Below are 26,361 nucleotides of genomic sequence, written 5' to 3'. Positions count from 1 at the left end.
TAAACAGTAGTCAATGGTCTTGTAATGCGGTAGACGGGACATCTGGTGTGTTTGTCAATGGGTCTCTGTATGCCAAACTGTAAATAAGGCACAAAGTCAATCTTCGTGTTTCTATGCAAACAACCTACACTGGGGGATGGATTATTTTCTCCTCGGCGCATGTCCCCAACTACCTCAACCGATTCACCAGCTACCTGCAACCTGTACTCGGTAACCTGTGATTTCATAGAGTATGTAACTGTTGGACTTGGCCCTTCTGGCAGGTTCACCCCTGAACTTTTTGCTTTTATTGGTGACCTAGTGGTAGTGATTTTTGGTTTCTGCGCACTTTCCCTGTGTGCCAGAGTAAAGTGCGTGCGCACTCCGAGTGCATGTGGTGAGATAGGCCTGCCCTCCCATAGGAATGCATGGGGAAAGTATGTGTCCCTGGTAGTTCCTGATGCGTGGGGTGTGCAGGCTCGAGTTTGGTATGTGCGGACTCGTGTGATTGAATGCTTCGCAATGATGTATAATGCGTGATGATGTCATGTGCGGAAGTGCCACTTCTAGGAGTTGGCATATTAGTGTAAAGTGTGTCTGGCGTGTGATTGGCTTGAGCTGGCTGGTGAGCCTGGCTCCAGGAGTCTGGTTGGGTCTGCCCCAGTGGTGAGTGTGAGATTAGCATGCTGATGGCTGGGGAGGAGTGCACCTTGGACCTGAATAGGGCAGGGCTCTCCCCACACAATGCTGGCTCCGCCCCCTGTGGTGCGACTGATTACCCTAGCCCTGCCAGTGAATAGAGTGAGGGGCTGAGCACGTCAAGGGTGCTCCCCAACCAGCTGCGACTGGTTTTCCCCCTCACCCTGAACCAAAAACAAAGGGTTTTACAGTATAAGAAGGGGCTGTGTCCCCTTACAATTTGTTCTCTTGCTGATCCTAATTTGAGGGGGGCCTGCTGCTGCTGGGCGCCAGGATAGACCGCCACTGGTGACTGCCTCCCTGCTGGAGGGCCCTGTGAGCTGGCCCCTGGGCCCAGTCCTTGCCCCCTGCATCTGAAGACTTTGTTTCTGGACCTTGTTTTTATCCCTAAGCGCCTGGGAGCGCTTTTATTTGCTTTATAGCGCTAGGAGCCCTTTATCTTGGACCCCAGCGCTGAGAGAGCGCTTCGGTGATGCCTCTGCCGCACCGAACTGTTTGCCTAACCGAGGGAATCCCCGGCGTAGGGATCCCCCCTCGTGGTGCCGAGAATTGTAGCGGGTGCCCACCCCGCATCGTGTGCTCGTTGGCGGGTGCCCACCCCGCTTATTTGATTATGTACTTGGCGGGTGCCCACCCCGTTTAATCGCGTTGATTAAGAGGGAGCCTACCCCTCTCTCGGCCAGAGAATCACCCCCGCGGCCGGGGAAGCCCAGGAAGTCAGCCAGCGCCGACTGGGATGTGGGCGGGGCCTCAGTCCGGAAGAAGAAGCGGAACGACGAGGAAGTGACCGGGGCTCCCGTGAGCTGAGGGAGCCCCGCGCGGTTGCAGCCCGTTTGAAGAGCCGAGGCATCCAGGCGGGAGCCCACCCCGCGCTGGATCTTGCAGAGGAGTGCGGCCGGAGCTGGTGCGGAGGGGGCGCGAGGCACATTGTCGGTGCCTGCCCCTCCGCGCTACGAGAAGCCTGGAGTCCTCCCGTGGAACCCGGTGAGTGGGGGCCGCATGGGGACAGAACGCCTGATGCTCCATGGACGGGGCGCCTTGTTGAATAGAGCCTCGCTCGGCTCTGTTGGGGCAGTGTAGTGAGAGAGTCCCCCGAGTGGGACTCCATTGTACGGGGGCATTCTGTTGGCAGTGAGAGCGGCCCCGGAAGGCAGCGGGCCGCTCCAACGTGTCCCAGGGTAGATCGGTGGGTAAAGAGCCCACGAGGCCCCACGTGACTGGGGCGCATGTCGTTGTTTAGAGCCCACGAGGCTCCCACGTCGTTTTGGGGGCATTCTTCTGTCAGAGCCTAGGTGGCTCCAGTACTGTATCTTGTTTTTAGATGGCACAGTGGTGCCCCAGTATTTCTCCAGCTGCCCAGCACTTAGTGGGCAGCTGCAACGTTTAGGTTGTGCACAGTGCTACTTTGCGCTTTGGCTTGCGCAGCTTGCGCAGTCTTGCCCTGACTCTACTGGACACAGGGCGTCCTAGCCCCGACAAGGCCAGTTGGCCTAGGGACTGCCACAGGTGGTGGCTAATGTGAGTTTTTGCGCTATTGTTCCTAAACCTGCACCTCTGAATGTGTTTTTATGCGTCATGTGCCTTGTTTTACCCCGCTGAATGTATGTTATGCATCATGTGTTTTCCTTCCCTACACCTCTGAATGTGTCGTGATGCATCATGTGTAATGTGATTAGACCCCTACAGGTATTGTGATACTTAGGTGGTTGTTTTTCTCCTAGTACAGGTGGTGCTAGTGAGGCCCTGATTCCCTGCGCAATATTCTCCTAAGGTGGTTAGGGTTGCGTAGGTGGTACTTACCTGTTACCAGTAGTTACTGGTTGTGTGCTACATGTGTTGTTGAGTGCTACAGTAATTATATATCCTATGTTCTAAGTGCTAAGTTCTAAAAAGTGCTAATTCCTGACAGTGGTCCATGTGGCCCTGTCCCCTGTACATATAATCCCTTGTAAATTCTGCCCGTGCCTGTTGGCACATTGTAAAGTGTGTGTTTTTATCTAATGTGTTTTGGTAATACAAAGGCTATTTTTATATAATACCTTGTGTGGAGTTTCTTTTGTGGTGGGCCTTGGGTGTTGTTGCTGGGTGCGCGCGCAAACGCTTTACACATCGCCTCCGGGATAAGCCTGACTGCTCGTGCCAAGCTACCAAGGGGGTGAGCAGGGGTTATCTTTGGCGTGTAACTCCCCAGCCCTGACTAGAGTGGTGGTTTCTGCCTGGCTTTGGCGCAAGCCCTAGCCAACCAGAAATCGCCATTTCTAACATTGGTGATCAGCGGTGGGATTTGGACTTGCGTTTGCGCTGTACCGCAGCAGCGACTGCCTGCACTACAAAACTCTGCATTTAGATATTCACATGTTTTGGGGATTATTGTTTTTGAGTTCCATATTTCCTCTCCTAAAGGTGTCCTTTGTGGATTGTGTACTCCTGTTTTAGCTCAGACACCCAGGTTCCTTGTGTTGAACTTTTCTCGAGAACGTCCGCCAAAATGGAGCCAGCTTTTAATTTCTGTGGTCTGTTTAGATACAGTATGTTAGAGTTGGTCAGGTTCTGTGAACAGAGAGACATAGACGTGGGTGAGTCAGACACCCAGTCCAAACTGAGGGACAACCAGATCCTATGGCAAAAGGATGAATGGGAGCGTGAGCGCGGTGAGGGAGATAGGGCCCGGGCCGCACGCCAAGAGGGTGGTGGGTCTGAGGGGAGCCCTGAGGAATCTGAAGAGGAGGAAGAAAGTGACCTGACAGGGACGCCAGTAGAGAGAGAAGACCCCATAGATAGGGAGTCCCTTGCTGGGTCCAGTGTCAGGAGCAGCACCCCATCCCTTTCCCTGTCCCCAGAGGAGTGGGTAGATAGGAGGGAAGAAAGGGAGCATCAGCTAGCCATGGAGAAGCTCAGGTTAGAGCATGTCAAGGAGATGGCGCAGCTGAATGTGGAGGAGAAAAAGTTTGAGACCGAGAGGGTCTTAGCTCAGAAGCAGATGGCTGAGGCTGAGAGGCCCTTTGCCAGAGAGAAACTAGCTCTGGAGGGTAAGTTGTCCCCGGAGCACAGATGTGGTTTTCTGGATTCCCCCGTGAGGGTGGGATCCAGTGGTGGCAGCTATATAGATTTCAGTGTAGGAAATCCCAGTCCCAGTTCCCCCAGTCTGGTACCTGTTTCCCAGGAGGAGGAGTTAAGGTTGAAATTCAGGGGCAGTAGGAAACTGTCTCACCAGTCTTGGGAGGAGTTTGTGGATGAGTGTGAGAATACACTGTTTGATTGGATAAGAGTTCCCGCAGGATATGATTATGATAAACTGTGTGATCTGTTTCTCAAAGAACACCTGCTCAGTTGTTGTGTGCCGGGGTTGCGCCAACACCTGTTGAGGTGTGGATTGTCCGGGCCATTTGAGCTTGGGGATGAAGCAGAGCGCTGGGAAAGTGCTAGAGGTTCTCTAGAGCCATTCGGGAGTGACTCCAAAAGTAGTGGTTCAGGTATCTTCCAGCCCAGCGTGGTGGAAGAGGCTCCGTGTAGCCCAGCTAGGTCCCAGGATAGTGAGGAGGGTGTAGGGGCTTACTGCCTGGCTCAGTGGAGCTGGAGTAAGTGGGTGACCGAGGGTCCCCAGACGTACGAAACCCTGCCTCAGGACTTGGATGGTTTCATGAGGGAACACCAGGTTGGGGACCTAGGCTGTCCTGTTAGTCCATTTGAGGAAGATCTCCTAGTGAGTAGAGGACCAGGAGCGTCTGTAAGCAGAGCTCCTGTGGTTCTAGAGTCTGGCAGTACAGCTCCGGTAGGGAGGGTACAGGAGTCCAGCGTGAGGAGTGATTGGGGGATGAGTTTCCCAGTGGATGCACCAGTGGTCCAGGGACTAGCCAGTTGGGCTAGATCTTCTTGGGGGGGACCGGGGTGGCGTCACTTCTGTTCTGGGGGATCTTCGCGCACTGTCAGGTGGACAGGGGACGGGAGATCTGCGCCAGACAGACAGTCACACGACACATGGGTCATGTGTCAGCCTCAGGGGGATGGCGTGTGAATCCCCAGAAGTCCTGGAGTGCCAGGCAATTATTCCACCAAAGGTTCTAGACCAGAGGTTGGGAGGCCAGGTTCAGGATCAGCCTGACCTGAAGGGTAGGACGACTGTAACCAGTGTCCTGACCAGTTCTTCTTCCAGAGGTGCCGCCCCAGTTGGTAGGGAGCAGGACTCTGGAAGGGGGTGCAGAGGGTGGGAGAGCCCACCTCTGACCTCGGTGCAACCTGAGGGGTTAAACCCTAGGTTGGGAGACCAGTTCTCAGGGAGAGGTCCTGAGCTGGTAGGTGAATTGCATTACGGGGTCACCTCTCAGAGGAAGAGAGGGCGGAACCATAGAAGAAGAGGTAGGGGGAGGAGAGCCTCTCCCGTGACTTTTGGTCAGCTTGAGGGTACAGACCCTAGGCTGGAGGATCAGTGGCAGTTTAGAACTGCCCTGATGAGGGGTAGAGTGGAGAATGGTTGCTATGTGCCAGGGGTTACTACCCCCCACTCTGTGGTTAGGCAAGGGCCGGTGGCACCTGGATGGCCTAGGGCCTGGTCTTGGCCGCGGACAGCTGAGGAGTACCAGTGGGGTAGCCCAGTTGGTCCGCCGAGTTTTTCCAGAGGGAACCACGTGGGTCCAGAGTGGCATAAAACCGGAGAGTGTCCCTGCCGTTGCGGGCCTGCGTCCGTGTTTTATCGCCCCAAGCAGGTAAGGCCATCACGGTGGTGATTGGTCTCCCCTGTGTTTTGGCTGGAAGGGGGTTGTGTTGGACTTGGCCCTTCTGGCAGGTTCACCCCTGAACTTTTTGCTTTTATTGGTGACCTAGTGGTAGTGATTTTTGGTTTCTGCGCACTTTCCCTGTGTCCCAGAGTAAAGTGCGTGCGCGCTCCGAGTGCATGTGGTGAGATAGGCCTGCCCTCCCATAGGAATGCATGGGAAAAGTATGTGCCCCTGGTAGTTCCTGATGCGTGGGGTGTGCAGGCTCGAGTTTGGTATGTGCGGACTCGTGTGATTGAATGCTTCGCAATGAAGTATAATGCGTGATGATGTCATGTGCGGAAGTGCCACTTCTAGGAGTTGGCATATTAGTGCAAAGTGTGTCTGGCGTGTGATTGGCTGGAGCTGGCTGGTGAGCCTGGCTCCAGGAGTCTGGTTGGGTCTGCCCCAGTGGTGAGTGTGAGATTAGCATGCTGATGGCTGGGGAGGAGTGCACCTTGGACCTGACTAGGGCAGGGCTCTCCCCACACAATGCTGGCTCCGCCCCCTGTGGTGCGACTGATGACCCTAGCCCTGCCAGTGAATAGAGTGAGGGGCTGAGCACGTCAAGGGTGCTCCCCAACCAGCTGCGACTGGTTTTCCCCCTCACCCTGAACCAAGAACAAAGGGTTTTACAGTATAAGAAGGGGCTGTGTCCCCTTACAATTTGTTCTCTTGCTGATCCTAATTTGAGGGGGGCCTGCTGCTGCTGGGCGCCAGGAGAGACCGCCACTGGTGACTGCCTCCCTGCTGGAGGGCCCTGTGAGCTGGCCCCTGGGCCCAGTCCTTGCCCCCTGCATCTGAAGACTTTGTTTCTGGACCTTGTTTTTATCCCTAAGCGCCTGGGAGCGCTTTTATTTGCTTTATAGCGCTAGGAGCGCTTTATCTTGGACCCCAGCGCTGAGAGAGCACTTCGGTGACGCCTCTGCCGCACCGAACTGTTTGCCTAACCGAGGGAATCCCCGGCGTAGGGATCCCCCCTCGTGGTGCCGAGAATTGTAGCGGGTGCCCACCCCGCATCATGTGCTCGTTGGCGGGTGCCCACCCCACTTATTTGATTATGTACTTGGCGGGTGCCCACCCCGCTTAATCGCGTTGATTACGAGGGAGCCTACCCCTCTCTCGGCCAGAGAATCACCCCCGTGGCCGGGGAAGCCCAGGAAGTCAGGCAGCGCCGACTGGGACGTGGGTGGGGCCTCAGTCCGGAAGAAGAAGCGGAACGACGAGGATGTGACCGGGGCTCCCGTGAGCTGAGGGAGCCCCGCGCGGTTGCAGCCCGTTTGAAGAGCCGAGGCATCCAGGCGGGAGCCCACCCCACGCTGGATCTTGCAGAGGAGTGCGGCCGGAGCTGGTGCGGAGGGGGCGCGAGGCACATTGTCGGTGCCTGCCCCTCCGCGCTATGAGAAGCCTGGAGTCCTACTGTGGAACCCGGTGAGTGGGGGCCACATGGGGACAGAACGCCTGACGCTCCATGGACGGGGCGCCTTGTTGAATAGAGCCTCGCTCGGCTCTGTTGGGGCAGTGTAGTGAGAGAGTCCCCCGAGTGGGACTCAATCGTACGGGGGCATTCTGTTGGCAGTGAGAGCGGCCCCGGAAGGCAGCGGGCCGCTCCAACGTGTCCCAGGGTAGATCGGTGGGTAAAGAGCCCACGAGGCCCCACGTGACTGGGGCGCATGTCGTTGTTTAGAGCCCACGAGGCTCCCACGTCGTTTTGGGGGCATTCTTCTGTCAGAGCCTAGGTGGCTCCAGTACTGTATCTTGTTTTTAGATGGCATAGTGGTGCCCCAGTATTTCTCCAGCTGTCCAGCACTTAGTGGGCAGCTGCAACGTTTAGGTTGTGCACAGTGCTACTTTGCGCTTTGGCTTGCGCAGCTTGCGCAGTCTTGCCCTGACTCTACTGGACACAGGGCGTCCTAGCCCCGACAAGGCCAGTTGGCCTAGGGACTGCCACAGGTGGTGGCTAATGTGAGTTTTTGCGCTATTGTTCCTAAACCTGCACCTCTGAATGTGTTTTTATGCGTCATGTGCCTTGTTTTACCCCGCTGAATGTATGTTATGCATCATGTGTTTTCCTTCCCTACACCTCTGAATGTGTTGTGATGCATCATGTGTAATGTGCTTAGACCCCTACAGGTATTGTGATACTTAGGTGGTTGTTTTTCTCCTAGTACAGGTGGTGCTAGTGAGGCCCTGGTTCCCTGTGCAATATTCTCCTAAGGTGGTTAGGGTTGCGTAGGTGGTACTTACCTGTTACCGGTAGTTACTGGTTGTGTGCTACATGTGTTGTTGTGTGCTACAGTAATTTTATATCCTATGTTCTAAGTGCTAAGTTCTAAAAAGTGCTAATTCCTGACAGTGGTCCATGTGGCCCTGTCCCCTGTACATATAATCCCTTGTAAATTCTGCCCGTGCCTGTTGGCACATTGTAAAGTGTGTGTTTTTATCTAATGTGTTTTGGTAATACAAAGGCTATTTTTATATAATACCTTGTGTGGAGTTTCTTTTGTGCTGGGCCTTGGGTGTTGTTGCTGGGTGCGCACGCAAACGCTTTACACATCGCCTCCGGGATAAGCCTGACTGCTCGTGCCAAGCTACCAAGGGGGTGAGCAGGGGTTATCTTTGGCGTGTAACTCCCCAGCCCTGACTAGAGTGGTGGTTTCTGCCTGGCTTTGGCGCAAGCCCTAGCCAACCAGAAATCGCCATTTCTAACAGTAACAATGTGCCTTCTGTTTACAAGTAAGGAACATTTTCGTTGTTCATGCTTTTTCTGAAGTGTGAAATCACCTCCTTTTCTAATAATTAATTTGTTGAAATGTGATAGCTATATGAATTTACAATAATCTAAAAAGCTATATGAATTTACAATAATCTAAAAAGTATGTCGCACAGATTTTTTTTTTCTTGTATTGCCAAATGTTGTCATCTCTTGGGTTTGTATAATATTTGAGAAAACTAATTGTTATAAAATATATTTCCAGGAAATCAATGGTGTGAGGAAAAATTACTGTTTAATTGCAAAAGCGTACACTAACGAATAAATCAATGTGCTAGCTATTTTACCATTTATTTGTGTCTTGCAGTTGCTGTGACAGCCTATAAATGGCTTGTTTGTTACCTTCTACGGGAAAGCTGCCTGAAATTGAAGCAGGAGAAACAAAACGGAAGCAGCGAGTTTGACGCAAGGAATAATAGCCAGGTATGATAAGACGCAGTCGTTTTGGAAATGGAGCCTCAAAACACTTGTCAAAGAATGATTGTGCACCATAAAGTTTTCAATGTAACAACCTATCTACCTTTTGGCTCTAATGTGGGGTATTTGTGGCCGTAGATGCCCCTTCAGCTGGCTCCTTTCTTTTCCCATCTGGTGAGAATACCATCAAATTGTGTCCGGGCTGCATGGCGGAAAGTGTAAATGTGCGTGTGCTGCCGACTGGCTCATGTCCCCCTTTAACGCCCTACGGCATCTTCTGTGTATCTTTTTGAATGTGATGGTGTTTCTAGAAAGTGGACCGAACTGTGAGGCAATTGAGTGCATCTCCTGCCGTCGGCTAGAGCCTGCCTCGTGCTCCTTGGTGGTTGTGAGCGCATTTCACCTGTGTTAGGATTTATATTGTTTGAAGAGCCCCTCGGGCCGTGAATGAGACAGAAAAGAGATAAAACGTTAGATGCTTTGTCACAGTTATTTTACCCTAAGAGTGAGTGTGCGGATGCGATAATGCCTCTAGCCTCGTCCGATCGCCATAATAAATGCCATAGAAAAATGTCTGCGGCTGACCTGCATAGCGCATGCGCTCTTTCTCTGTAGACGTTATTAAACAAGCTGCTGGATTTTTCAGGCTCTTCTCCTTTTCTTAATTAGATAAATGAATATATGCTCCGCTCAGATTATGGGTGCCACATAGCAGTGCTCTCCGGAGGTGGTTCTGATCTTTTTTCATGGTATACCCAGTGGTCTGTTGTAAGGGCATGGCTAAAAGCAGTGCACCATGGAGAGTAGAACTAGGGCGCAGGGCTATAAGTCCTCTGGACAGGGATGGATTGGAATAAAAAAGTGGCCCAGGCACACCAAAAAAAAGTGGCCCACATTTGCGTTTTGCCTTTCTGCAAAACACCGCTTCAGCGAAGGTTTATGAAAAGAAAAGGGGTGGGGGGCATGTTTTATTAACCTCACTTAAAAAAAAAAAAAAGATTAGTTCCCCCTGCTCAGCTGCACATGAATGCAAGTGAGATCACTTCTGCTGAGGCCCCTGCCCCTGCTCAATCAGCATACATTAATGGGCCGGCCCAGCGAAAGAAAGGGAGTGACACCTCCGCCCATCTGCCTCTAGAAAGGCCACACAGGCACCCACTGGGCCGCTGGCGGCATCCTAACTGCACAGACAGCCCCAAGGCTGCACAAAAAAGTAGCCCCCAGCTGGAGCTTGACTATCCGGCCCTTCGGCCATTTCCCGAGTGCCTGCGTTACCAATCCGACCCTGCCTCCTGAACCTAGTTATGATGGTAATTTTTCTACCAAATTGTGGGAACGGGCCCCATTCTCCTTGCTTGAATGAGCACTCATGATATCCTTGCTGTGCCACTGGTCATTTGATTACACCTAAAATATATATATAATAGTTACAAATCTGCAGCCGCAGGTGTTAGATTTCACCTGTGTAGATTTCCAACTTCTTGGGACTCTCAAATGTTTTTCAAGATTTGACTGCAAATCTTGAACAGTTGTGTATTTCCAGTGTACTCTTGAAATAGGTTTGTCAGCTCCGTTTTCTATACGCGTATATTTGCATGGGTGGAAATCTTCAGCACTAGAGCAAATGTATGCAGCCTTGTTTATTTTGTTTTTTTCTGCACGGATAAATATCTCCCCTTGTGTAGAAATTCCTTGCCCTACCACTTGTTCAGGTTTTTCCAATCCCCTACCCGTCTTGAAAATTCCTGCCTTTGATAGATGTAAATCTGCTAGGAAGGGTTCAGAGAGGAGTATGGCATTGCCCTCAAACACGTACATTTGTGAGTCTTCACAAAAGGCATTCTGCCTGCTAACTCCTACTGACCTCCACCTCCCCACCCTTGCTCATACATTTATGCATGCAAAACAAATATTCTGAATTTGAAAAGTGGTTTATTACTCTTAATTAAGCATGTTTGCTTGTTTAAGAGTTTATAAAGTGAAATTAATACCATGTACTATACATAGTCCACATTTTGATGACCTTTTAAACACTACCTCGAAACCTCCTATGTTATTCAGTTCAGAAAGAATGACCATTCATGGCTGACTACCTCTAGGTCCATAATTTTTTGTAAGGAAATGCTGGGACTAAGGTAAGTTTTTGCTACAGAACTCCCCTTACGTGCATACAAAAGAGGTTTTGAATATAATAAAATCTGAAAAAAGAGGCGTAATACGTGGTCAAAAAAGTGGCGGAGTGTGCTTTGAATCCTAATTGTAGCCTAGAATTTCTGATGTCCAAAGGGTATGGTTAGGGTTGCTGCAGGAGAAAAATTGTTACAGCAAACAAATGATGGACGGAATGCTGACAATGCAAACATTCTCCCCCAGTCAAAAGGTCTGGGTTATATCCTTCATTCTTTTTCCCACTACGCCACCCCAGTTTGGACCCAGCCATATGCAAATCAGTCTTGACCCTGTACCTCATGGGAACAGTCCAGACCGAACTGTCAGGCCAGGTCCTCCCTGGACCTGAAACAAGCATCCTGGGACCGGTTTCAGGGTATGTCACCCTTCTTCAGCCAGGCTAGCTTGAATCCAGTGGCACAGTGAGCAAAGAACCCATGTCTGGGCATACCCATCCCACTTAGGGCGAAAAGTGTTACAGCAAACAAATGATGGACGGAATGCTTACAATGCAAACATTCTCCCCCAGTCAAAAGATCTGGGTTAAATCCATCGTTCTTTTGTCTATTACGCTACCCCAGTTTAGACCCAGCCATATGCAAATCAGTCTTGACCCTGTGCCTCATGGGAACAGTCCAGACTAAACTGCCAGGACAGGTCCTCCCTGTACCGGAAACAAGCATCCTGGGACCGGTTTCAGGGTATGTCACCCTTCTTCAGCCAGGCTAGCTTGAATCCAGTGGCACAGTGAGCCAGGGACCCACGACTGGGCATACCCATCCCACTTAGGGCGAAAAGTGTTGCAGCAAACAAATGATGGACGGAATGCTGCCAATGCAAACATTGGCCCCCACTCAAAAGATCTGGGTTAAATCCATCGTTCTTTTGCCCACTACGCCAACCCAGTTTGGACCCAGCCATATGCAAATCAGTCTTGACCCTGTGCCTCATGGGAACAGTTCAGACCGAACTGCCAGGCCAGGTCCTCCCTGGACCGGAAACGAGCATCCTGGGACCGGTTTCAGGGTATGTCCCCCTTCTTCAGCCAGGCTAGCTTGAATCCAGTGGCACAGTGAGCAAGGGACCCACGTCTGAGCATACCTATCCCACTTAGGGCGAAAAGTGTTACAGCAAACAAATGATGGATGGAATGCTGACAATGCAAACATTCTCCCCCACTCAAAAGATCTGGGTTAAATCCATCATTCTTTTGCCCACTATGCCACCCCAGTTTGGACCCAGCCATATACAAATCTGTCTTGACCCTGTGCCTCATGGGAACAGTCCAGACCGACCTGCCAGGCCAGGTCCTCCCTGGACCGGAAACAAGCATCCTGGGACCAGTTTCAGGGTATGTCACCCTTCTTCAGCCAGGCTAACTTTAATCCAGTGGCACAGTAAGCAAGGGACCCACGTCTGGGCATACCCATCCCACTTAGGGCGAGAAGTGTTACAGCAAACAAATGATGGACGGAATGCTGGCAATGCAAACATTCTCCCCCAGTCAAAAGATCTGGGTTAAATCCATCGTTCTTTTGCCCACTACGACACCCTAGTTCGGACCCAGCCATATGCAAATCAGTCTTGACCCTGTGCCTCATGGGAACAGTCAAGACCGAAAAATTGTCATAACATTCCATCATTTTGTTGTGGAAGCAAAATCAAAGTTCTACTCTTGGCCTCTGAGGGGGCACCCCTGAACTGATGAACCTTGGGGATGAGCTGAGCACCATTAGGGCACTGACATGACGAGCCATTATAACTTTGCACCATAATGGTGGCGAGTTGCATCACCTGAACTGTTAGACCAGGCATCCTTGGCGTGGTCTCTCCTGACTTATTGCCTTCTGACTTCCGGTTTTGCTGGCTTTAGGATTCTGGGCATTCTACCACTTCTAACCAGTGTTAAACATGGTAACATTGGCTTGTCCACAATTTGCATATTTTTACATACAAGTCCCTAGTAAAGTGTACTACATGTGCCCAGAGCCTGGAAATTAAATGTTACTAGTGAGCCTGTAGCCCCGACTGTGCCACCCACTTAAGTAGCCCTCTAAACATGTCTTAGGCCTGCCATTGCAGAACCTGTGTGTGCAGTTTTAACTGCTATGTCGAGTTGCCAAGTTAACCTACTTGCCAGGCCCAAACCTTTTTTATTACATATAAGTCACCCCTATGTTAGGCCCTAAGCAGCCCCATGTGCAGGGTGCAGTGTATTCAAAAGGTAGGACATGTACTTTTGAGTTTTACATGTCCTGGAAGTGAAAAGCTATGAAATCCGTTTTTCACTACAGCAAGTTCTATCTCTCCCATAGGTTAACATTGAGATTACCTTGTTACATGTTATTAGTGTAATTTCCAATTGGGAAAGATGGACATTTGGAGTTTGGTGTCTCTGGACCCCCAATTTAAAAACAAAACTTATGGCGAAGTTGGTTTTAAAGTTGCAAGTCTGAAAATGCCACTTAGAAAGTTGGCATTTTGTAACTTAAACCATTCTGTACCTCTACCTGTCTCTGAATACACGTCTGGGGTGGGTAACAACTGGAGTTTTGTGCATACACGCACTAGACAATCACACATTAAGGGAGCTAAGGTGTGCTTGATCAACCATTCACATCATGATAGGCCATTAACATCCTGATGGATCTTCCTGGGCATGATGGGAGGGAGGAGTTGACACTTGCACCTGAATAGGGCTTTGCCTGTCCCCACACAAAGAGCTGCATACCCCCCTGATGTTAGTCTGGAGCCAGGGCAGGGAAGAAAGGGACTTAGTGTACTACAAAGACTTCTCTTTGAATTCTTCCCCACCTCAAAGGCTCAAAAGTGTTTTAGTACTGGACCACTGACACCATGACTTCAGTATACTTTTGGATCTGAGGACAGTCTGCCAGCAAGAAAGGCTGCTGTGCTGCCAGGAGGGACTGCCACTCTGCTGTACTGCTTTGCCGTGTTGGCCTGTTGCTTCTTTTCTGGGAGTGAGAAGGACTAGGCCTGCATTTCTACATCGTTCAAGAACTTAGGTGACTCCAAGTGCTTGCTGCCTTGCCTCATGTTTTGGAAACTTAGGGCCATCAAAGACTTCCTTCAACTCTGCTTTAGCTGATGGACTTTGCCAACTATGAGTCCTGCCCTGGCAAGAGGTGCCAATCCGGTCCTGGGCCTTGAAATTATGTTTTGCAGCTGGTTTGTTAAAAAACCCACCCATCACCTGCTTTGCGCCGATCGTAACCGACTCATTTTCCTTCGACGTTGATGCAGAGCCACTTCGAAGACATCTCTGTGGAGTTTGACGATGGCGCATCGCCTTCATCACAAAGGGGTTCGACTAGGATGCGAGATCCATCTGCCAGGCCTATGACAACGCATCCACCCAACTGCATGACTTGGAACTGACACATTGTCGATGCATCCTCCGGAAGGGTGCTGTTTTCAGCGTGGCCTGCGTGGCTCCTGTATCCGACCTGCACTCCATCGTGGTTGGCCTGCACTTTGGATTTATCCTGGCCCAGTGCAACCTCAAAGTGCTGTTTCCTTCTAAGCGCTATATTGCAGTTTTAGCTTTAAAAATTCATATCTTGAGTTCTACTCATTGGACTTTTGTCGTTTTGGTCTTGTTTTACTCATAAAAATATTCTTTATTTTTCTTAACTGGTGTGGAGTCTTTTTGTGGTGTTTTCACCCTGTTACTGAATTAAAGAGTTGCACATAATTCACATTTCCTCTTAAGTTAAACCTGACTGCTCCAGGCCAAGCTACGAGAGGGTGAGCACAGGTTAATTTAAGTTGTGTATCTGACTTACCCTGACTAGGAATGTGTGTTTCCACTTGGACAGAGTGCAAACCTCTGCCAACTAGAGACTCAATTTCTAACATGAACTCTCAGAATTATCAGAACTAGGCATAGGCTCCCCCAAAGTACACCATTGGCAGCACATACATTATCTGTATGAAGGCATATCACTGATCAGGATATGAACTTTCCCAAACTGCACATTTGAGACCAATCTTGAAGTCAATTCAAATATTTTAAATTAGAGTCATGCTGACTGCACAATGTGGTACACCTACGTCTGTATTCCTTCAAAACTACAGCATCTGGATTGTGTGTGGACACCATAAAATCTAGTCACCCATGTAGTGGCAGTGTTTTCTGTAAGAGACTTTTGACCAAGAGAGATGCATAGTTCGCAGGCCCCTTTACAATGTTTACTCTTATGATTGATTTTGACCTGTTTAAGCCAGATAAAAACTATGCTGCTGCTGCTATGGTAAAGTATATACAAGGGCACCTAATAATACACATTACTTGTTACTTTTATCTTTAAGGTGTACTATTGTCGCTCTTTGTCTCTGGCTTTTATTGAACTCACCGTTTTACAACGATTTCATGATTATGTTCAAGACTCCAGCACACCTCCTTCACTTCAGCCAGTCTTAAAAAATCTCTGTGCTTTGTATGGACTATGGTCATTAAATAAACACATGTCTGTGCTGTACCAAGGTAAGATCTTCCATTAATGTGTTTTACTTCACTCTGTAGCCATTTAAAGAACACTCAAAATAACTGATATGCAAGTCAACATATCAGGAAATAGGAAAATCACACACTTGTGTGAATTGTTGACAAATAAACAACAATACATAGAGAAGAGAAATTTTAATTGGTAAAATATAATTCAGGTCTGTGTGTTTAAGGAGTTCGATATTACTAAGACGAGCATCTCACAGGTTAATGTAGCCCAGTCCACCCACAGCCATGAGTATCTATTCCAGCATATGTGGTTAGTGCCTCAGAAGTTACATGGTGCTTGTGTGTGTTGCAATTATTTGATACCCTTGTATGTTACATAAGTGTTCATGTTTTATGAGATAATGCTGTCGCGCCTTTCCCTGCCGATCACTTACTCCCTGTTTGTGAGAATAGTTTTTCCTTTTATGTTTTAAATTTAAAAGTGAAGCCAGGAAACCAGGCACACGTATTTACCATTTGGTAGCCAGTGCCGCTAAACCAGGAGTCTACAATCTTTTCTGTAATAACAGCTACTAAAGTTAAAGAAATCGAGGCCCGAGCTACTAATATTTTAGTGTTGTAATAGTGACCATATCGGACAAGTTCACATTAGTGGCTATCTCAAGCTAGTATATGAGCAATGATCCCATCAGTGCATCCGGCAGAGCTGCTAGCTATAATCTGAAAAAAGCCTTTATCAACTTGGGATCCCTCTACTTGTGTTATACATAACTGCCATAGCTGCAGTGCACCAAGATAATAAGTTTCCACAGTGCCCCATTTATTTATTACTGAAATATCAGCTTTAAACATAACTGGCAGATTCACAAAGGTAAGTTGAGACGAAAGTCTTACTTTACGACTTTCAGTATTTACAAAGAGCATTTAATACTCGTAAATGCACTTTGTGAATACCAAAAGTCATAAAGTTCAACTTTTGATATTCACAAAGGGCATTTACGAGTAGTAAATGCCCTATGTGATTACCAAAAGTCGTAAAGTTACACTTTCGTCTCACTTTACCTTTGTGAATCGGGCCCAACATGTACATATTTAAAGTGCGCATTTCCCCTGTAAAGTATCTTGGCATTGAAAGAACATGTATATTTTTTAACCAACTGACTGGTTGCAGTGGTTCATTTGGAAATTCATCCGTTTTAGTCAAACATCCACTTATGAGCTCTGAAAATATACACATTTTCATCTCAAATACAGGCTTTTGAATTTTGGTATACATCTATTCATTCAATAATGCAAATGTTTGTAATTTAGTAAGCTGGGCGGCCTGCAAGAGAGCTATTTGCAGGTAGCTGGTGAGCTACAAGTAGCTCATGAGCTACTCGTTGGAGAAGACTGCGCTAAACACTGTCCTTTCTGCACACCAGTTACAGGAATATATAGGTTTGAGACCATTGTAGCCTATACCATCACCAAAGATAAGCTGTTTGGGATATTATTTTAAGCATTCAAATGTTTAATGCCATCCCAACATAAGGGTTTTGTCGTTTTTCTCCTTCTAATGGTCCAGCCCACGCTCCTTCTCATAAGAATAAGTGGATGTAAGTATTATGGGTAGCAGCACACTTTATAACCTTTATTATTCTGTCACCAGATGTCCAGTGAGGGATCTCACTATCAATACATTAGCAATTGATTTCTTTTTGATCAGACTTTTACCAAAATTGATGCTAGAGTAACTCCCGCTTCAATGAGATCAAAGTAATTCCCCCACAGTAGTCCCAACTATCTTTGGTACTCGCGGCTACCAAGTATATAAGGCAGGCTGAAATATTTACTACTTTATGAACACCCTTGTAACACTCCGTTTGAGCTTAAATTGCATCTAAAGGTATCTCCTTCTCCTAATAAGGAGTTTAACCCATCAGCTGCTGTGGAATTTCTCTCCCCAGTACTAAGCCCTTTTTTTAGGGTTTGGGGCGCTTTGCTCTTAAGTCATCCGAATTTATTCCCACGAAAGGTATCAAGGCCAAATATGGCTTCTTTTTCCCCCCACATGTTTGGGGATATAAGCAAATAGCCAAAATGTACAAACATTGTGAGTTTTTTTTAGGAGGGGGAATCTGAAAAAGTGCTGTGCAGGGAAGCCTATTCCCTTTTCCCCTAGACAACAAAAGGCTTGCTATGCTAAGATCATAATCGTCCCAGTTTTCAAGGAACAAGCAGTATTGTAAAAAAAAAAAATCTTTCCACAGCCATTTAATTTTTTTAAATAGTAGCTGATTTTTCATATTTTTTTAGATGTTTCTACCTACATGAAGGATGTGTTGGAAATAGGTGAAACCCATTGTTAAAGTCGGAAAGCTATACATTTCTGAAAAGTAGACAACATTATTTTGCACACTGACTCGCATTTAGTCGCCAAAAATACAGTGAAATACATTTGATAATAACAAATCTTATACTATTACGTATTCACACACTTCACACAATAACAAGCATTGAAAATGCAATAGGCCTCGCCTTTTATTAAGTTAAAGCCATTTGCTTTTCTATATAATACCATTAGCAAAGCAAATGGCTTTAACTTAATAAAAGGTGAGGCCTATTGCATTTTCAATGCTTGTTTTAAAGGGGGCCTCGAAACGGGTCTCTATCGAGCTCTTTTTTTTTGTGGCCTGGCACAGGCGGTCCCTTCCCCCCCCCCCCCCCCCCCCCCCCCCCCTCCCCGGACTGTAGTGACAGCAGGCACATAGATGTACGCTGCCTACACTGCTCGCTTCCCACTAGTGGAGAAGTTATGGCAGACGTCATGCCAGGTGACCGTTGTAGGGGAAGTAAAATCCTTCAGAGAGTCCTTTTCTCTTTGGATTTCCCTTCTCTTTTTGAAACTCGGGAGCAGCAACATTGTCCTGGGATCACCAGGGCTTTCAAGTGGAAGCTTTTTCAATATTATATACAAGCCATAGTTGTTGCTTATTGATCTTATGCAACTAACAACTATTGACAAACCAATAGTCCTGACTTGTTGTAGGTATGATGTTGCTTGTTGTTTCATATATCTGGATGCAATGACAGAAACGGCAAAATACAAGTCGGGCACCACACTATGCTAAACACAGATTTTTAGCTTACGGTTTTTAAGCCACTCCCTTAATTGCATAGGCCACGCCCCTTTGAGAGACCCCACCCAGTTTTTTCATCCCACTTAAGCCCTGCCAGTATTGCAACCCATGTCCTGCAAACGTTTTTCGATTGACAGAAAGCTCTTTCAGCAGTAGAGTTCCTGGTTAATGTGTGCTACACAACACGCTAACCTGCTGCTGTGTTGTGCCTTAAGCTGCCGTGTCAGTTGCTTTTCCCCCTCGGCCGTGCAAGAATTGCGTGTTATCAGAGACCGCATTCCATGCAAGTTTAGTGTGAGGAAGCCAGGTTTCGACACTCTCCAGCCGTGAAAATCTAGATAAAAATGCTGGAATGCCTAGCCACTCAACAAGCGAAGCATTCATAAAGTGGGAAAATAATAACATTTTCAGGTTTAAGGCCTTCTGGTAGGCAGTGGGTAACGCAACATCTGTCTTTGTGGTATATATTTCCTGAAGGCAACCCCGCATCGTCCTCTGTGGCCCGATTCACATAAAAATGCATCAGTCTTCGCATTGGAGGCTTACATTAGATTTACGCGGTCTGAGCGCTTCACATCTGATAGTACACTAGTACAGCTATGGTATTGGTATTTTTCTGTACAAACAGCGGTGGCTTGCTGGTGCGGCAGACGGGCCTCTGGACTATGCGCTGTTGACCATCATGAAACCGATTGACCATCCCACCACGCCCACAATGACGTATGAAGGTTTAACATTTATCGTCAGTTTCTGGTACGGCACCAGCTGCAGCTCTTGAGAGCAGTGAATTTGCTTGCGTCTCCAGTGTGGAAAGTGATCTTAAGACTGTGTGTGAATTTATATAATTTACGAGTGTGTAGTTCTTCGCGTTAAAAGGACCACTCCCTGTACTGGAATATCCACTTTCCTGCCCTTACCCTTACAATTATAGCTGCGGACAGCCAGTCATACAGTTGTATTGTCTGCATGCCCCGAACTGCAAACTTTAGAATCATAACATTCTCCCCCAAGCACATTCCTCCAGGTAAGACCTGGCTAATCTAGAGCACGAGAAATACTGTGGGTCCGTGCTAAATTTGCAACCAGTTTGGCAGCAATGTTTGCTGCAGTTCCAAGGAACTAATTATTTGAAGTTTGCTCTTTACCTGGTTGTAACAGAGACCAAAATATGCGTTAAAAGGTTCGTCACACTTGCTAATGTTTTATTAAAAGCATTTCTGTTGAAATGCACTGGTAGTGTCAAACCACTTGTACGTTGAGGATGGATTTTGGACCACGTGGATGAGTTTTTGTTCATGAAGCAAGAGAAGTTCTGGCGCTGAAGTCTTGCTGAGATCTGTTTGTGGAGCTCTACGTTTTAAGGTTCCGAAGATCAACAAAGCTGTACACGTTAAAGAGGTTCAACCTTGTAAGGAGCTACCACACTAAGGTTCCGTGGCAAGAAGCGCGAAGCGTGGGCACCGGCACACTGACTTTGGTACCGGCGAGGGAAAGTAAACACCCTCAAACCTTTCTGGGCCACTAGGCGCTCCGTACCGTCCTCTGCTTTCGTTTGCCGGCTTTGCCTACCGTTACAGGCACCTGTCATTAAAACAAAAAAGGGACTGCTGCGTAGATCTGGGAATGTGACCGTACTAAAATGGCGGTTACGTTTCTGTTTTTCCAGCCATTGAAACGTAACAGCTCCTTTGAGAGGCATGCCACAAGATTCGGACAGCAACGACCAGAGCTACAGCAGCAGCTCCCCTCCACCCAGCAACAGACAGGTACCGCTTCCCTCCACCCAAAAACAAACAGGTACCGCGTGCCTCCTCCCTGAATCAGAGACCGCCTCACTCTGTCAGATACAAGCAGCTCCCCTCCACCCAGCACCAGACAGGTACCGCTCGCCTCCTCCCAGAAACCTGGCTACCTGACTCTCCATGTCCAGCGACAAACAGGCACGAGCAAACATGACTTCACTCCGTCCAGCAACAAACGGGCAAACACGACTTCACTGCTTCACTCTTTTAGAGCCGTCCCAGTTGGAGTGGCTCGCGAGCCGTCCCAGTTGGACTGTCTCGCATGACTGGTTTCTTATCTTTATGGGGCCATGTGTTTGGCCCCATAAAGATAAAAAACCTTTTACGCCAGCAGTAAGTCGGGGCAGCCAGTCCAACTGGGACGGCTCTAAAAGAGAAAAGTGTACGTCATGAGACGCTCCTTTCCAATGGCTGGCCACCGTTTAGCATAAACGGTGACGCCAGCCAGTGGAAAGGAGGGGCTGGGCTTAAAGCCCACTAGAGAAATCTAACCTAAAACGTTAAATCTCGCCAGCAAGACTGTGCATATCTGCGCAGTCTTACGTTAGGCGAGACCTAAAAATGATACCCCAGTTGTATGACCTGGCCCACTGCCCGCGACATAATAGACCCCGGAACACAACATGGAGATCTCAAATTATTGTCATGAAAATGTACCCAGTTTGTGGATGGGTGTCCCGCACTGCTTTGGCAGGAAGGTGAGCGGTTACCTAATTTCACTTATACATCCAGTTAGTGGTCTCTGGGGATGCAAAAAGAAAGGTATGTCCTGAACATACTGCAAAGCCCTGCCATTGTTGATCACGGTTTCTTGCATCAGGAATTCAACTGTTTTCAGGTTTTTCATGTTATCCATCAGTGATATGGATTCTACATTGCTCAGCATCTGCTGTTTACTAAAGCAAATGTCTTTCAAGAAGGCACTTAACATTTTTTTGCCTGATACATTATTTTGATCCATTCATTTCCTTCTGTTACAGTTGATGTGTATGATCACAGTCAGAACTGTAACATGGGCTGGTTGAACTAGGAGCTTCAGCTCTTATTTTAGGAGGTCGCCAGTAACATAACTCCCCCTTTTTGATATTTAAAATTTTTCCTAAAGAATTTGTTTTTCCGCTTGCAAGATTATGATTTATGCTTAAATATTTGAATAACGAGCATGCCTGATTAAATCAGACCGAAATGCACGATTTTGTACTGTTATTGAGCTCTGCTGAAAAAAACATCAGTTTTTCTCGAGGAGATATTTCTTGCACCCATTATCTTGCTGAGGCATGCGTTTAAGTTTAGATGTTACCTACAGACCTAGGCATTTTAGGGGATCATTTCCAAAGAAGAGTGTGAATGTTGTTATTATTGTATTTACAATGTTCCCCTATCAAATAGTATATTGCTGTGAATTTAGGTTTGTGAATTTGAAGGCTATTTTAATAGGGAATTGTACGGATTTATCGTAATGAGTATTCATCAGTACATGATTTGTAAAGTCATTTTAGATTTCCACTACAATCCGTAGATCATCTCCAGTTTTTTTCTCCCCAACTTGTTATCTGGATAATAGAAGACTTTTGAAAATCTACTGTGGCCGCATTAGAGAATTCAGAGTCTGCACAATGTGCACTGTAGACTGATCTGACATATAGTGCATTTCTGCTACATTGGTGTGCCATGTTTTGCATGCATTATTACAGTGAAAGCAAATATCTGCTCTTGAAACAATGACTCATGTTAACTCATTTGCATCCTGTGTGGCATACTGGATATCTCTAGCAGGCCGAAGTGAAGGGCTGCCACCCAGGATACTTTGCATGCATGCTTTAACTGTCTCTTTCTGTAATGCAGTTTAAGACTGGACTCTCTCCTAAGACCTGTTTTGGTGATGCCTTATGTGCATCTTTGCTATTTCCTCCTAGTCGATGCTGTTTGGAAAATTGTTCCCTCAAGATGGGAGTAAGAGTGAGTGCCTTCCTCTAAAAACGAGAGTTAGCCAGACCCAATAGCAGATAGTAAAATAATGTCTTACGATCTGATGAGTAGGGTCTCAGGGTATGTCTTCAAAGTCTTTGCTGCTTTCTAGATTACCGCATGGTAATAACCATTATTCACATTGACAGGTGGATATTGTCAAGGTGAGCAGGCTGGAAAAATCGTTCAAGGGAGTATTCTGGAACTCTGTGCAAAGGTGAGCGCGTAGAGGATTGGTTCCGCAATACCTCTTGAAATGCAATGAATGGGGTTTCAAGAATTCTTTACAGCTCTGTTTTAAGTTAGAAGATAGTTGAACATATTAAGAACGCATTAAAGAGTTAATAACCTGCTCTAACCATATCAAATATGTAACTGGAACAACGATCAATAGTGCCAGGTGATTTATTACAAGGTGTAGTGACACTGCCCAGTAATACCACACCTGGTAACAATCGTAGCACCGCTAGGTGATATTACCACTGAAAACCATAATGGAATCCAACCGTGTGCTACATTCAATGAGGGTCTATCTGTTGTTGTCTTAAGCTGACATCACTCCTTGCTGCTAATTTGGCCAGTATAGAAATATAACTATTTTATTATTTGTATCATGCAGTGTATACGCAAGCTCCAGCTATACCCCTTTACGAAGACCAATTTGATCACAGCAAAATTATATAACACTTATGCATATTCGATTTGGGCATATCATAACTTTAACTAGGATACGTTCACTGTTAAGGACCAGATTACCTTTGTGCTCGTGCATGAGCTTCTCCTTTTTCTTGGATTTAATGAGGATTTCGTATGCAATTTCATGTAGTACGGAAGTGGGTAGTCTAAATGCATGTTCTAACAACATGAATCACGGTATAAAGAAAGGAGAGAAGCACACACATATATACAAGTCAAAAGTGAAAATTTCTCTTGCAGGAAAGTATCCCTCCAAAGTGTCAAAAATCAGGGTTACATCAGCATTACAGCAAAAGAACTACACATCACAAAACATATGAGTTTTTCTGAAAATTCATCTTTTATTTCTTTTCTTGCACTTTAAAAACAGGGACAAGGACAAAGCCAACGCGTTTCGTCCCCTAAAGAGCACAAAGTTCTGAAACCTGCTGTAGAGCCCAAGTGGTGATTAGGGGTGTCTAAATACATCCCCAAGTTCTTCCAAAACGTATTCTATTCATTGAATATTGTCAGACCTGGGTATAATTCCAAAGAGTAAATTCCTTTTTGCAAATCAGAAGTCGTGGCATGAGTTGAATGCATAGACTCCTGTTCTCCTTAATTTACACCAACAGTCGCAAAATGGTTCAGTTTCGTGACTGTTGATGTACGTTTGAATTAAAATCTGATGCTTTCCCTACTTACAACGCTGCCTATAACACGATTTGGAGCACTCTCCTGTACTTGATATGACCTATTTACGAGTGAAATTGACATAGAGAATATGCCTGGTGAACTGATTTATTAGAATACAGATGCTGTACACTACCATATTTGTGAATTATTTGTCTATACACTATAGTGGATTCTGCTTTAGCCCTGAGGAAGTCATTGTTGACGTACCTATATGACGAAACATGTGTTGGCTACAGAACTGAAAATATTACTGGATGCATTAGAAGAAGAAAAAATAAATAAAAGGACAACTTTGGAACAATTTGAACTCTAATGTTTATTGTTACGGAGCTCAGGAGTATTTTTCATTTTTATGGGGAGCCAAGCTTCCCTGTGTTGGAATGTGGTGGCCATTTCCTCTCCCTGGAGCACTGTCTAAAAGGAAGTTTTTTTGGACTTATGATACTAGGAACACACATGCTTGTGCAGACATATAGCCTAGCCAATGTTGTGTAATTGTAGTCCCCTAACTGGCCGACTACACATTCCCCTAGACTCTTTAATAGGAAAGGGAGGCCTGTGTCAGCTTGCAGTCGATTGATCTCTGTATGTATGTCAGACTTAAGGAGGGGGTGAGCATGCCATGTGTTGAGGGAACCCTGGAGGAACCCTAGTTATGGACTGAGTTGTTCATTTGTAACCAGAGAGAGAAGAGTGTGTTACAGTGATTTAGATTGGGGTAAGATGGTATCTGAAATGAAGTATGTCGGCTTCATGCTCGCAATGTCCAATTTCAACACATCAAAAGATGTAGTGGAGGCAGTTGACATATCTGCTGGACTTTTCTTGCTAAACGTGTGTTCTTTGTGTCAGATTTGTATAGAAGATTGGCTATATGTAATCCAATTTTCAGGTGAAATGACAAGCTTAGTTGTCATATTTAGAATGTGTGATGTGAGGTAAAGTGGCCTCTGTGACTCGGTGCTGCTTGATCTAAAAGCGTATATTTTAATACTAAATTATTACTGTTTTGTTGGGCCACTTATCAATGAAGAGACATGCACAATCCCATATGTCTATTAAATAAGGAAATAAGAAAATCACACACTTTTGTGAATTGTTGACAAACAACAATTATTTATAGAGAAGAGAAATAACTGGTAAAATATAGTTCAGGTCTGTGTGTTTAAGGAGTCAGATATTACTAAGACAAGCATCTCACATAGGTTAATGTAGCCCAGACCACCCATAGCCATGAGTATCTATTCCAGCATATTTGGTTAATGCCTCAGAAGTTACATTGTGCTTGTTCGTGTTGCAATTATTTGATACCCCTGTATGTTCATGTCAGTGTGTTTCTGATTTCAGGGGTCACCGCCCAATGTAGAAGGAGGAGAACACCACTTTTTGGCATAGACAGATGTACTGTGGTCAGCACAGCATTGACTTCCAGGAATAGGAACATTTAAAAAAATGTTCCACTGTGGAATACATTTGCATCTATAATAAAGCAGACTGAAATTTTCATTTTCTGTAGTGAAAGAGGCTCTATGTATGTACGTGGTATTTCTATAGCTTGAACATAGCCAAAAGGCAGCAGAACACTGTATAGAGTCAATGACATGCATTAAGTCAATGAGTGATAAGAGAGGTAACTGGTTTATGAATTGTTAATGCATTGCGATACAGTAGTCTCTAAAGAGGTATGTATTCAACTCTTTCCTAAACTTGAGCAGCATTGGGGATATGAGTACATTGTTCAGAGAACCAGTAGAGATGGTGATCTTGTGTGCAAGATAAGCAGAGGTGCTAGTCGTGATGACTTTGTAAATGATGCATTTGGCTTTGAAGATGGCATTGGCCAGTAAGGGAGTTCCTTCAGGATGGGAGTGATGTGATCATACTTCTTAAGGTCATGGATGTGACGTTTAGGATGCCCTTAATAAGGTCCAGCATTGAGTCTGTGAGTCCATTGTGCCGATCATAACTATCATCTATAACTGTGAGTACAAGGGCTTGAACATCAGTTTTGAAGTCGTTGTCTGAAGTGGAGAAAACTTTCAGGTTGAGTTTTGCTCACTGGCATATGGATGAATTTTGATGCTGTCTGCGAGTAGAGCCCCAAGCAGCTCCGTGTAGAAGTTGAAGATAACAGAGAACAATATGGAACCCTGGGGGGCCTCCGCAGGTGATCGGGATCTTGGGACATCGAGGCACTCGTGTGAACAAACTGGAGTTGGTTGGAAAGGTAGGAGAAACACTGTCTCCTAGACGGCCTTATGAAGGCTGGTTGCTCCTAAAACTAAACTGAGTCACACCTCTGAAAATATTAGGCAGAGTGAATATGGAAACCTTGTTTTGAGATGCCAAGGAGTTGTCGACTATCATTAATTGGACTAATTCGCTTAACATTCCTTCATGAACACGCTCAACAATAAGACTGCCTCGTGCAGTTCATGATAAGAAAACGTCCATTTACGTTGGTGTCTAAGATCCCCTGCCTCGCTGTGTAACGGAGAGTATCTGTCTCCAGATTTGGACTTCGGCTGCTGGAACCAGCACGTTCCTCCAGTATTTATGCTAGATTCTTGCTGAACACCAAGGACGTTGGTGCCCCGGTCCAGAAAAGCATACATGCCTTGGACTATTTCTTTTCTGACGATGGAGACTTAGCTCCCACCTGGAGACAAAGCAGCAGCGTGCATTGGAAAGAGAATCAGAAGTACAGTGGCAACTGAACATTTCTTCAGCTAGCCCTTGTGAAACCTCTTCCCTGTTTCTTAGAAATGACAAACCCCCTGACGATGGTGATTAAAGACCTGCCTGGAGACAAAGAAAGCAGTATGCTGCGTCT

At 46.6% G+C, this 26,361-nt stretch overlaps 1 protein-coding gene across 2 annotated transcripts in view; it reads left to right on the top strand.

The window, feature by feature from the left end:
- The window catches only part of ACOX3 (acyl-CoA oxidase 3, pristanoyl), a 409,344-nt gene that overhangs the window by 375,809 nt on the left and 7,174 nt on the right, over nt 1-26,361 (top strand). For both annotated transcript variants that reach the window (XM_085642483.1, XM_085642482.1), the window contains 3 exons: nt 8,510-8,625; nt 15,121-15,295; nt 22,307-22,374. In XM_085642483.1, coding sequence (XP_085498609.1) covers nt 8,510-8,625; nt 15,121-15,295; nt 22,307-22,374 — 359 coding nt within the window. The remainder of the gene's footprint in view (nt 1-8,509; nt 8,626-15,120; nt 15,296-22,306; nt 22,375-26,361) is intronic.

This window comes from Triturus cristatus, chromosome 2_2, assembly GCF_964204655.1.
Source record: "Triturus cristatus chromosome 2_2, aTriCri1.1, whole genome shotgun sequence".
Lineage (NCBI taxonomy): Eukaryota > Metazoa > Chordata > Amphibia > Caudata > Salamandridae > Triturus > Triturus cristatus.
The sequence above is the reverse complement of the archived record's forward strand: the minus strand, read 5'-3'. Positions and strand labels throughout refer to the sequence as shown.